The sequence below is a fragment of the Chiloscyllium plagiosum genome, unplaced genomic scaffold (genome assembly GCF_037043375.1).
Source record: "Chiloscyllium plagiosum isolate Xiang-an unplaced genomic scaffold, Cpla_swu_hap1 HiC_scaffold_19, whole genome shotgun sequence".
Taxonomy (NCBI): Eukaryota; Metazoa; Chordata; class Chondrichthyes; order Orectolobiformes; family Hemiscylliidae; genus Chiloscyllium; species Chiloscyllium plagiosum.
In genome coordinates this window covers 17,473,652-17,486,479 of record NW_028270157.1, presented here as the reverse complement: position 1 = coordinate 17,486,479, position 12,828 = coordinate 17,473,652, and the positions used below count along the sequence as shown (strand labels likewise).

Here is a 12,828-nt window from a genome sequence, read left to right as displayed (position 1 = left end):
ACATTGGACAGAAATGCAGAAAACTAGCCACTAGGATACATGAACATCAACCAGCCACAAAACAACATGACCCTCTCTCACTAGTATCCTTACATAAAGATGAGGAGGGGTACCACTTCGACTGGGACAACACATCCATCCTAAGACAAGCCAGAGAAACGCATGAGAATTCCGAGAAGCATGGCTTTCCAACCGGAACTCTATCAACAAACACATAGTGTTAGATGTCATCTACCATCCCTGAGAAAAAGACAAGGAAATGCCATCACCACAGGAAATGATGTCACAACAGAAATTACATCACCAACCCAAACATATAAATAGAAAGTAGGAATTATCAACAGTGCTTCGTTTGAGGGCCCACTGAAGATGTTACTTAGTAGGGTGACGAAACATCTGGAAATGAACCTTCCAGATCAGCGAGCAAACCTACATCCAGGACCTCAACCTGAGTTACAAATCTTCTCAAAGCTCGATAGACTATTCTCTTAATATGGAAAGGCTTTGGAAATCTGAAGCACAAAAGCACTTGAGAGTCCTAGATCAGGATTCTCTTAAGGTTAACAGTCTCTTATGTTTCAGTTGGCATTTAGGAAGCCAATACAACATTTGCATTCATTTCAAGAAGGCTACAAACAAGAGCAGAGATGTACTACTGAGGTTGTATAAAGCTCTGATCAGACTGCATTTGGAATATTATGAACAGTTTTGGGCCCCATTTCTCAGGAAGAATATGCTGGCATTGGAGACAGTCCAGAAGCAGTTTACAAAAATAATCCTGGGGATGAAGGGCTTGTCATGTAAGAAGCAGTTGAGGTCTCTGGGTCTGTACTTGATAGACATGTAGAACATGTTTATATTTTGGATGTGAACATCGGAGATATGGTTAGTAAGCTTTCAGATGACACCTAAATTGGAGGTGTAGTGGATTGCGAAGAAAGTTACCTCAGATTACAACAGGATCTTGACCAGATGGGCCAAAGGAGTGAGAAATGGCAGATGGAGTTTAATTTAGATAAATGTGAGGTGCTGCATTTTGGAAAGGCAAATCAAGGCAGGACTTATACACTTAATGGTAAGGTCCTGGAGAGTGTTGCCGAACAAAGAGATCTTGGAGTACAGGTTCATAATTTCTTTTAAGTGGAGTCGCATGTAGATAGGATAGTGAAGATGGTGTTTGGTATGCTTTTCTTTATTGGTCAGAGCATTGAGTATGAGTTGGGAGATCATGCTGCGGCTGTACAGGACATTGGTTAGGCCACTTTTGGAATACTGTGTGCAATTCTGGTCTTCTTCTTATCGGAAAGATGTTGTGAAACTTGAAAGGGTTCAGAACAGATTTACAAACATATTGCTAGGGTTGGAGGTTTGAGCTATAGGGACAGGCTGAATTGGCTAGGGCTGCTTTCCCTGGAGTGTCAGAGGTTGAGGGGTGACCTTATAGAGGTTTATAAAATCATGAGGGGCATGGATAGGATAAATAGACAAGGTCTTTTCTCTTGGGATGGGGGAGTCCAGAACTAGAGTGCATAGGTTTAGGGTGAGACTAAAGAGTTAAAAGGGACCTAATAAGGGGCAACTTTTTCAGGCAGAGGGTGGTTAGTGTATGGAATGAACCAGAGAAAGTGGTGGAGGCGTGGACAATTACAACATTTAAAAGGGATCTGTATGGGAATAAGAAGAAGGGTTAGAGGGATATGGGCCAAATGCTGGCAAGGGATTGGTAAAGGGATTGGATGGCATGGTGGCTCAGCTGCCTCACAGCGCCAGGAACCCGGGTTCGATTCCTGCCTCGGGCAACTGTCTGTGTGGAGTTTGCACATTTTCCCCGTGTTTGCGTGGATTTCCTCCGGGTGCTCCGGTTTCCTTCCATGATCCAAAGATATGCAGGTCAGGTGAATTGGCCATGCTAAATTGCCCATAGTGTTAGGTGCATTACTCAGAGGTAAATATAAGGTAGGGGAATGGGTCTGGGTGGGTTACTCTTCGGAGGGTCGGTGTGGACTTGTTGGGCCAAAGGGTCTGTTTCCATACTGTAGGGAATCTAATCTAAATGGGACTAGATTAATTTAGGATATCTGGTCAGCTTGGACGAGTTGGCCTGAAGGGGTCTGTTTCTATGCTGTACATCTCAATGACACTATGATTCTAGTGGAGAGCCTAGGTCCCAAGGGCATAGCCTTAGAATGAAGGGACGACCCTTTAGAACTGTGGAACTCAGTTCTACACAGCGCTGTGGAGGCCAAGTCATTGAGTGTATTTAACATAGAAATAGATAGGTTTTTGATTAATGAGGGGATTGATGTTTACAGGGAGAAGGTAGGAGAACAGGATTGAGGATTACAGGGAGAAGTGGAGAATGGGCTTAATACTGTTCCTATATCTTATAGTCAAGGAAGTGCAAAACCAACAGTGGAATTAATTTGCTAGGTTCCACTGTTGCTGTCAGGCCAATATGGAAATTTATTTGTGGCACTACAACATTTGTATTTGTTAATAAAGATGCTTATTTATAATCCACAAAACCAACATTTGATTAGGTGCAAAAGCAAAATACGACAAATATTGGACATTTGAAATACAGTAAAAATAGAGAATGTTAGAAATGTTGGTCTTACAGTATCAACGGAAACAAGGCTAGCAATTCAGGTCAAGATGAACTTTCATCAATTCTGAAATGACAACTCCATTTCTCTCCACAGGTGTTGCCTGAATAGCATAATATTGCCGCAATTAACGTTATTTTTAATTTATTTTTCTTAACCAACCTGTTCAGAGCTGTTATTATTATACAGTTCTGGAGCAGGAAGGATTTGAACCTAGGCCTCTCAATCCAGTGTAGGGACACAGAGGGTCCCCACTGGTACACTCTCATATTTCAGTTTCAACTAAAATACTGTAATGAAAAAAACAATAATGCAAAGCACAGTTTTAGAACAAGATTTTAACTCAAGGAATAATTTGCATTTTGATACCTTTGATATTCCTTATAGAGCAATCCTTGTTGATGACGGATTACTGCAAATTTGCGTTTGTGATCTTCGGCGGCCTCTTGTAGTTTTTTTCCTTCTTTTTCTTTGTTTGAGATTTCCTAAATAATAAGAAAAAAAAATCTGCTGGAAACAATTTTGCTGGTAAAAGGGTGGGAGGAAACACTCCTATTTTAAAAGTACACGTATTTGGTGAAATGCTGCAGTAGGCAGTTTCAAGCTGACATTTCTATCAATGGAGGGCACTTAGTGTCAAGTAGGTTTTTGACCTAACCAAGCAGTTTTGGTGTACCTGAAACAATAAAAAGGAGCTGATGTAGTTAATCTTATCACTCAACAAGTCGACAGTAGCTGAATTAGTAAGGGGCAACCAAGCAAGGATGGGTCTTGGGAACCAATAGCTCAGTAGAACTCATGGGACAGTTCTGCTAAAGGCTGAGTGGCCTTCTGCTGTGCTACATCATAACACTGTGAAAAGATAAAAGAAAGAGATGGGTATGAATTGGGATTGCATGCAGTGTGGTCATCTGGGACGAGGAAATTTGCCAAAAGCCACTGGAGAAAAATCTGAGAACAAGAAGCAAGCCAAATCCCTCATGTTCCTTTACACACTGGGTCATATAAGGATTCATTGACAAAAGTCAAGGATAGAACCTTCTGCCTGTTAAGATGCCAATAAATTAATGGGTTATTTGCGAGTACTTTTTAAAATATGTCCATGGGATGTGGGTATCACTGGCTAGGCCAGCTTTTATTACCTGTCCCCTATTGCCTTGCAGGCAGTTAAAAATCACTCACTTTGCTGCTGTGGTCTGGAACCATGTAGACCAGACTAGGTAAGGATAGCAGATTTCCTTCCCTAAAGACTTAAGGCGTGGATCGGTACCTGGGACTACGACGTTGTGGCCATCACGGAAACGTGGATAGATGAGGGACAGGAATGGCTGTTGGAGGTTCCTGGTTACAGGTGTTTCAGTAAGATTCGGGAGGGTGGGAAAAAAGGAGGGGGGGTGGCATTGCTAATTAGAAATGGTATAACGGCTGCAGAAAGGAAGTTTGAGGGGGATCTGCCTCTGGAGGTAGTATGGGCTGAAGTCAGAAATAGGAAAGGTGCAGTCACCTTGTTGGGTGTTTACTATAGGCCCCCCAATAGCAGCAGAGATGTGGAGAAACAGATTGGGAAACAGATTTTGGAAAGGTGCAGAAGCCACAGGGTCGTAGTCATGGGCGACTTCAACTTCCCAAATATTGATTGGAAGCTCTTTAGATCAAGTAGATTGGATGGGGCGTGTTTGTGCAGTGTGTCCAGGAAGCTTTTCTAACGCAGTATGTAGATTGTCCAACCAGAGGGGAGGCCATATTGGATTTGGTACTCGGTAATGAACCGGGACAAGTGGTGGGCTTGTTAGTGGGTGAACATTTTGGTGATGGTGACCACAATTCTGTGACTTTCACCTTGGTTATGGAGAGAGATAGGTGCGCACAACAAGGTAGATTTTATAATTGGGGGAAGGGAAATTACGATGCTGTAAGGCAGGATTTGAGGAGCATACGTTGGGAGCATAGGCTGTCAGGGAAGGATGTGGTGGAAATGTGGAACTTTTTCAAAGAGCAGATACGACGTGTCCATGATATGTATGTACCTATCAGGCAGGAAAGAAATGGTCGTGTGAGGGAGCCTTGGTTGACGAGAGAGGTTGAATGTCTGGTAAAGAGGAAGAAGGAGGCTTACATAAGGTTGAGGAAATAGGATTCAGACAGAGCAGTGGAGGGATACAGGATAGCCAGAAGGGACCTGAAGAAAGGGATTAGGAGAGCTAAGAGAGGGCATGAAAAATCGTTGGCGGATAGGATCAAGGATAACCCCAAGGCATTTTATGCGTATGTGAGAAACCTGAGAATGACGAGAACGAGGGTAGGTCCGATCAAGGACAGTAGTGGGAGACTGTGTATTGAGTCGGAAGAGATAGGAGAGGTCTTGAACAAGTACTTCTCTTCAGTATTTACGAACGAGAGGGACCGTATTGTAGAAGAGGAGAGTGTGAAATGGACTGGTAAGCTAGAAGAGATACCTGTTAGGAAGGAAGATGTGTTGGACATTTTGAACAACTTGAGGATAGACAAGTCCCCCGGGCCTGACGGGATATATCCTAGGATTATGTGGGAAGCAAGAGAGGAAATTGCAGTACCGTTGGCAATGATCTTCTCGTCTTCACTGGCAACGGGGGTGGTACCAGGGGACTGGAGAGTAGCGAATGTTGTGCCCCTGTTCAAAACAGGGAATAGGGATAACCCCGGGAATTACAGGCCTGTTAGTCTTACTTCTGTGGTAGGCAAAGTAATGGAAAGGGTACTGAGGGATAGGATTTATGAGTATCTGGAAAGACACTGCTTGATTAGGGACAGCCAGCACGGATTTGTGAAGGGTAGGTCTTGCCTTACAAGTCTTATTGAATTCTTCGAGGAGGTGACCGAGCATGTGGATGAGGGTAGAGCAGTGGATGTAGTGTACATGGATTTTAGTAAGGCATTTGATAAGGTTCCCCATGGTAGGCTTATGCGGAAAGTCAGGAGGCATGGGATAGAGGGAAATTTGGCCAATTGGATAGAAAACTGGCTAACCGGTCGAAGGCAGAGAGTGGTGGTAGATGGTAAATATTCAGCCTGGAGCCCAGTTACAAGTGGAGTTCCGCAGGGATCAGTTCTGGGTCCTCTGCTGTTTGTAATTTTTATTAATGACTTAGATGAGGGAGTCGAAGGGTGGGTCAGTAAATTTGCAGATGATACGAAGATAGGTGGAGTTGTGGACAGTGAGGAGGGCTGTTGTCGGCTGCAGAGGGACTTAGATATGATGCAGAGCTGGGCTGAGGAGTGGCAGATGGAGTTCAACCCTGCCAAGTGTGAGGTTGTCCATTTTGGAAGAACAAATAAGAATGCGGAATACAGGGTTAATGGTAGGGTTCTTAGTCAGGTGGAGGAACAGAGGGATCTTGGGGTCTATGTACATAGATCTTTGAAGGTTGCCACTCAGGTGGATAGAGTTTGTAAGAAGGCCTATGGTGCATTAGCATTCATTAGCAGAGGGATTGAATTCAAGAGTCGTGAAGTGATGTTGCAGCTGTACAGGACTTTGGTTAGGCCACAGTTGGAGTACTGTGTGCAGTTCTGGTCGCCTCACTTTAGGAAAGATGTGGAAGCTTTGGAGAGGGTGCAGAGAAGATTTACCAGGATGTTGCCTGGAATGGAGAGGAAGTCGTACGAGGATAGGTTGAGAGTTCTCGGCCTTTTCTCGTTGGAACGGGTAAGGATGAGGGGTGACTTGATAGAGGTTTATAAGATGATCAGAGGAATAGATAGAGTAGACAGTCAGAAACTTTTTCCCCGGGTACAACAGAGTGTTACAAGGGGACATAAATTTAAGGTGAAGGGTGGAAGGTATAGGGGAGATGTCAGGGGTGGGTTCTTTACCCAGAGAGTGGTGGGGGCATGGAATGCGCTGCCCGTGGGAGTGGTAGAGTCGGAATCATTGGCGACCTTTAAGCGGCATTTGGATAGGTACATGGATGGGTACTTAATCTAGGTTAGAAGTTCGGCACAACATCGTGGGCCGAAGGGCCTGTTCTGTGCTGTATTGTTCTATGTTCTATGTTCTAAGACATTAGTGAACCAGATGGCTTTTTACGTCAATTGATTGTGGTGACATGATTGCCATCAGATTAACTTTTTTTTTAATTTATTGAATTAAAATTTCACAATCTTTTGTGGTGGGATTCAAACCTATGTCCCCAAAGTGTCGGGTCATGGATTAATAGTCAAGTGACATGATCATTTCCCAGCCATCTCACCTCTTTACACCTTATAACATGATCAAAACCTGTGACTCATGGAGCTCACGCCAGTTCACCATCTTCAACTACCCTGGGAGATTCTTGTGCAAAATATATCTGTCTGCACTTGGATAAGGTATATTAATTATACATCAATGGAGCATTAATTGCATTGATGTTATGGACATAAACAGGGTTGCACTTGTGGTCATATATGTGGTGCAGTAATAGTTCCCCTACCTTGAGGCCAGAAGGTCTGTGTGTAAGCTATAACTGTCATGGAGGTGTGTCATAGAATGATCAAACATGCTGATTAAAAAATGTGTGTGAACAGGCGGAAATTCTGTTGGTTGAATTTAGAAGTACAATATGTCTCTCTGTAAATAAAAGCTTATACACGTTTAAAGATTATAATCTGGTTCTATCCTTTATCACCTGGCTCTGAAAGATATAAAAAGGTATGTGTTTTAAATAATTTGAACTTTGCCTTCTCTAAGAATGAAGAGATACGGTTGGATGGGATTTAATGAAATGATGGCACAGCATGGGGAGGAAGTGAAGAATACACAGAATGGCAAAACTTAAAGTTTGCTTTTATAGGCAGCCATGTGAGAATGCTTTTTTATCTTTACTTGAAATGAGAATTCTTCACGGTCCTGGGTCTTAAAGATTATGAAAGAGTTTGAAAAACAGTAGATGAGAAAATAAGCTCATAAGAAATATGAGCAGGATTAGACCGCTCAGTTGCTCCATTATTTAATAAGATCATGGCTAGTCTTCTGTTTTCAGACAGACATTTCTACATGTGGGGGAGAGAAAAATGAAAAGCCAAAAATAAGATAAAAATCTTGCCAGTGACCTTCAGGATACTCAGAAACTCAGAAGAACAGAAGGATCTTGTGGTACTTGTCTACAGATTCCTGAAGGCAGTAGGACAGGTTATTACGATGGTTAAGAAGACATATAGGAGGCTTGCCTTTATCAGTTGTGGCATAGATTATATGTGCGGAGAGGTTATCTTCGAGTTGTACAAAACTTTGGTGAGGCCACAGCTGGACTGCAATTCTGGCAACTGAACTATAGGAAGGATGTAATTGCAATGGATGGGATGCAGAGGAGATTCACTTGATGTTGCCTGGAGTGGAACAGTTTAGGTATGAAAGAGGCCAGATAGGCTGGGGTTATTTTCTTTCAAGCAGAGATTGCTTAGAGGAACCCCACTGAAGTGTATAAGATTATGAGGGGCATGAACTGGGTGGAGAGATGGCAGTTAATCTGCTTAGGTGAAAGGTAAGTAACAAAGGACATAATTTTAAGGTTAAAGGGGAGATTTAAGGGGAGATTTGAGGGAAAATATTTTCACACAGAGGGTAGTGGGAATCTGGAATGCACTGCCTGGAAGGGTAGAAGCAGGAAACCTCAAAACCTTTAAAAATACATGGGTGAACATATGAATGACATATCATTCAACGCAATGGACAAAGTGCTGGAATGTGGGATTAGTATAGATAGGTCAGCATAGACTTGATGGGAAGATAGGTTTCTTCTGTGCTTTGTGGCTCCATAAACAAAATAAGGGTTAGAACACAGTATCAACCATTAAATTCAATGGGATATACTTACATACCTGTAGAAGTTGCACCAAATATTCATTCAGTGTATTGATGACATCAATACTAGAGGGTACCATTCCTTCTGGCAAAGCGAGAGGTTGGAAGACAACACTGCATCCTCCAGATTGTCGTAACAAAGTTAGCTCACTCTCCAGGTTTGTAATCTAGCGAAAGAAAAAGAAAGGCATCTACTTGAGATTTGCTTTGGAACTTTAATGATGGGGTTTCAGCAGCACTAACAAATCCAGCACTTATTTCCCATCCCCAAATGTCATCCAGAAAGTTGAGAGAGCAGTCATCTTAACATTTTGCAATCCATGTGGTGAAGATGTGCACATAGTGCTGTTGGGTAGGGAATTCTAAGATTTTGACCCTGCAGTGAAGGAACAGCTGAGATGTGCTTAAGTCAGGATAGTGAGAGAGACTTTGAAGAAAATATGGAAATAATGGTTCTCTCATGCTTCTGCAACCCTTGTTCTTCTTTTATTAAATATTTATTCTTCAGATTTGGATAAGACCACCATTAATTACCAAACCCCAGTTGCCCCTGAGAAAGTGGTGATGAAATGCTTTCTAGATCAGCTATTTCAGCCAGCAGTTAAAACTCAAAAACTAGTGGTCCTTTGTGCTTGGACGCACACATAGAACACCTGGGGTATGGATAGTGGGTTTCCTTCTTTCAAGGTTGCAAATTTGAGGAAATTATTTTACTTTACCTGACAGATAAAACTGTTATTTGATGTTGACAACCTACTAACATTAGCATTGACTTGAATTGAATGGCAACTTGTGCATGGAGGAATTTTACGTAAGGTTATAAATAGAATGGCACTTGCAGTTTGACCCTATGCAATCCAATTTGCAGAATCTCATTACACAGAGACAACTGGTGGTGGTTTTAACTTGCAAGTCACTGTATCGCAGGTAAGGGTAGATGTTGAGGAGAGTCCTTCTTAATAGCTTCAGCTGGCATGGGAATTGAACAAATGGTGTTGACATCACACTGCATTGCAAACCAGTAGCCAGGCAATTGTGCTAACCAATGGCAGGATACAGTAGTTAAGTACTCACTAAGACAGATTTTGAGCGTACGAACCCTTTCTGTAGCTTTTGCCAGCTGGTTGCCAGCTATACCAGCCTCTTTGCGTGCCTCTTTAAGCTCCTGTCGAAGTTCCTCATTCCTCCCCTTCATCTGGTCTAATTGTGCTTTCAGGTGGGTATCACTGTTAAATTTATCTGTGGTATTCTTTCTCTCGATTGCCTGAAACAACATTTGGTGTAGCTCAATTAGTAGGTCAGCACATGTTGCACTTTAAATCAAGTTCACAAGACAAAGTCACTTCGTCACATTTGTAATAGAAATAATTCACTCAGGAATAATTCTGTGGACCAATGTACAACATAAAGACAATAGTTAGTGGTGTCAGATTTCCACTACTGTCCATATGACAAATGTTGCCCACTAAATGTTTTTAAACATATTTCTGCAAACTGCAAGTCCCATGTTTCACAGAATGTGCAAATGTTGGCTACATTTGCCCATGTTTTTTAGATAAATATTTGAGTTTCCAAGTCTTTCTTTTATGTTATCAGTGAAAAGATTTTTCAGACCCCCATGAATATAGTTTTTGGAACCTGTTTATTCATTAGCCTTGGTGAGGCCACACCTTGATTATTGTGTGCAGTTTTGGTCTCCTAGTCTGAGGAAGGACATGCTTGTAATTGAGAGAGTGCAGCAAAAGGTTCACAAGACTGATTGCTTGGATGACAGGACTCACATATGAGGCAAGACTGGATTGAATAGGCCTGTATTCACTGGAATTTAGAAGAATAAGTGGGAATCTCAGAGAAACGATGAGAATTCTGATGGAATGGTCAGGCTAGATGCAGGAAGAATGCTACCGATGTTGCTAAGTCCAAAACAAGGGGTCACAGTCTAAGAATAAGGGGCAAGCCATTCAGGACTGAGATGAGGTAGTATTTCTTCACTCAGAGAGTTGGGAACCTGTGGCATTGTTTTAAAAAATTCTCAAGGTCAGGTTCGTAGGAGAGTAGTCTGACACAGAACAAACGACCAAGAGGCGAGTCTGCTAGAATATGAGCATTTTATTCCCCGCAGCGTCGCCACAACCAGGTCTCATACTTACAACGGGTCTGGCTTATACTCACTCTACATGTTACCGGAACTGGGAGCCGTCAGTTCTCGTAGAGCGGTTGCCAACAACCCACGCTCGGCGGTTAAACGTAACCCCGGAGCAGACTCCCGGGTCTGGCTTATACTCACTCTACATGTTACCGGAACTGGGAGCCGTCAGTTCTCGTAGAGCGGTTGCCAACAACCCACGCTCGGCGGTTAAACGTAACCCCGGAGCAGACTCCCCGAACTGGAGACTTTTCCAGCTGATATACTCTTTTCCAGATATAAACATTCATGTGAACAGCAGAGCAAGGCTAAAAAACACATTCCATTCTGGTTACATACAGATAAGAAGATTCACACGGGGAGGTGTGTAATAAGATTCACACGGGACTAAGCAACACCTCCATTCCGGTTAGATTCACACATGTATTGGGACATAATTTTTAACCGTTTCACCACATTCCACTGCTTGGCCCAATACATGTGTTACATTATGATTCACACATGTATTGGGACATAATTTTACACCACATTCCACTGCTTGGCCCAATACATGTGTTACATTATGCTTAATTCAGTTCAATTCAATTGTGTTCAATTCAGTTCCGTCCATTTCAATTCAATTTAGCTCAGTTCCATTTTGTTCCGTTCAATTTGATTCACTTCAGTTCCACTCAGTTCAATCCCATTCAATTCTGTTAACTCCGCTTCAGCTTTTTGGACATGCCCACATCCTCCGCTGTACCCCAGGCAAGGGGTTCTTCGGCAGGACTGGGATCCTCTCAAGGGTGGACAGCAGCGACCCTGGGGTTCCTCCGGTCGCCCCCCACCATTTCTCAAACAAACTGCCACGTCATGCCACGGTCCATGCCATCCCGGGATGGTCGGGACCTCCACAGTTTGTTCTTCTGGTTTCTTAGTCTTTTTCCAAAACATTGTTCTGTATCAAAATCTCTCCTCAATTGCGATTGACCCTGCTCGCAGCGCCAAATGTTTTAAAAAATTCTCAAGGTCAGGTTCGTAGGAGAGTAGTCTGACACAGAACAGACGACCAAGAGGCGAGTCTGCTAGAATATGAGCATTTTATTCCCCGCAGCGTCGCCACAACCAGGTCTCATACTTACAACGGGTCTGGCTTATACTCACTCTACATGTTACCGGAACTGGGAGCCGTCAGTTCTCGTAGAGCGGTTGCCAACAACCCACGCTCGGCGGTTAAACGTAACCCCGGAGCAGACTCCCGGGTCTGGCTTATACTCACTCTACATGTTACCGGAACTGGGAGCCGTCAGTTCTCGTAGAGCGGTTGCCAACAACCCACGCTCGGCGGTTAAACGTAACCCCGGAGCAGACTCCCCGAACTGGAGACTTTTCCAGCTGATATACTCTTTTCCAGATATAAACATTCATGTGAACAGCAGAGCAAGGCTAAAAAACACATTCCATTCTGGTTACATACAGATAAGAAGATTCACACGGGGAGGTGTGTAATAAGATTCACACGGGACTAAGCAACACCTCCATTCCGGTTAGATTCACACATGTATTGGGACATAATTTTTAACCGTTTCACCACAGGCATTCTCTCACACAGGAAGCTGTTGGGGCCAGTTCATTAGATATATTCAAGAGGGAGCTGGAAATGGCCCTTGAGTCTAAAGGGATCAAGGGGGATGGAGAGAGGGCAGGAATGGGATACTGAGATTGCATCATCAGCCATGATCATATTGACTGGTCTACTCCTGCACCTATGTTCTATGTTTCTACATTTCTTCAGATGTCAAATTCCCAAAAGGTGGTGTGTTTGGCACTGATGGAATAAATAATTGAAAAATATCACAGATTATGTGACTAATCAGCATGATTCAAATTAGTAGGCATCACAAAGATTTCAGGCCAGTAATGAGGCCTCATAGATCTTCAATAGTTTTCAGATCACAGAATTCAGAGTGCCACAAATTAGGGAAAGAAATATGCATGTCGTTCTGATATAATGCGCACTTAGTTAACATTAATTCACGAGTTGGAGTCTGTGTTTCTAAAGCACAAACTTTTAAAATGTCTGCTGGCTGTAACATGATTATATCACCAACACTGTTTTCTAAAGCGTGATTTTTCTTTATTGCGGGATTGTACAAGAACACAACCATTGTGTCATACAAAAGCTACCTGTATAGAGAGGAGGAGTCACAGATAGATGGAATAGAAGAGATACAAAGTGCAAGAGTGAGAGTGACCTTGATTATTAAGTTTGAATC

The 12,828-nt window shown here is 42.8% G+C and overlaps 1 protein-coding gene across 13 annotated transcripts in view; it reads right to left on the bottom strand.

Annotated features, from left to right (window-relative positions):
* cep290 (centrosomal protein 290) overlaps positions 1-12,828 on the bottom strand; it is a 155,660-nt gene that overhangs the window by 99,157 nt on the left and 43,675 nt on the right. For all 13 annotated transcript variants that reach the window (XR_015760383.1, XM_087997062.1, XM_087997057.1 and 10 more), the window contains 3 exons: positions 9,527-9,691; positions 8,445-8,594; positions 2,976-3,091 (listed from right to left, as the gene is read on the bottom strand). Coding sequence is in view for 12 of the 13 variants with exons in the window: in XM_087997062.1 (XP_087853188.1) it covers positions 2,976-3,091; positions 8,445-8,594; positions 9,527-9,691 (431 nt within the window). In the remaining variant the exon portion in view is untranslated. The remainder of the gene's footprint in view (positions 1-2,975; positions 3,092-8,444; positions 8,595-9,526; positions 9,692-12,828) is intronic.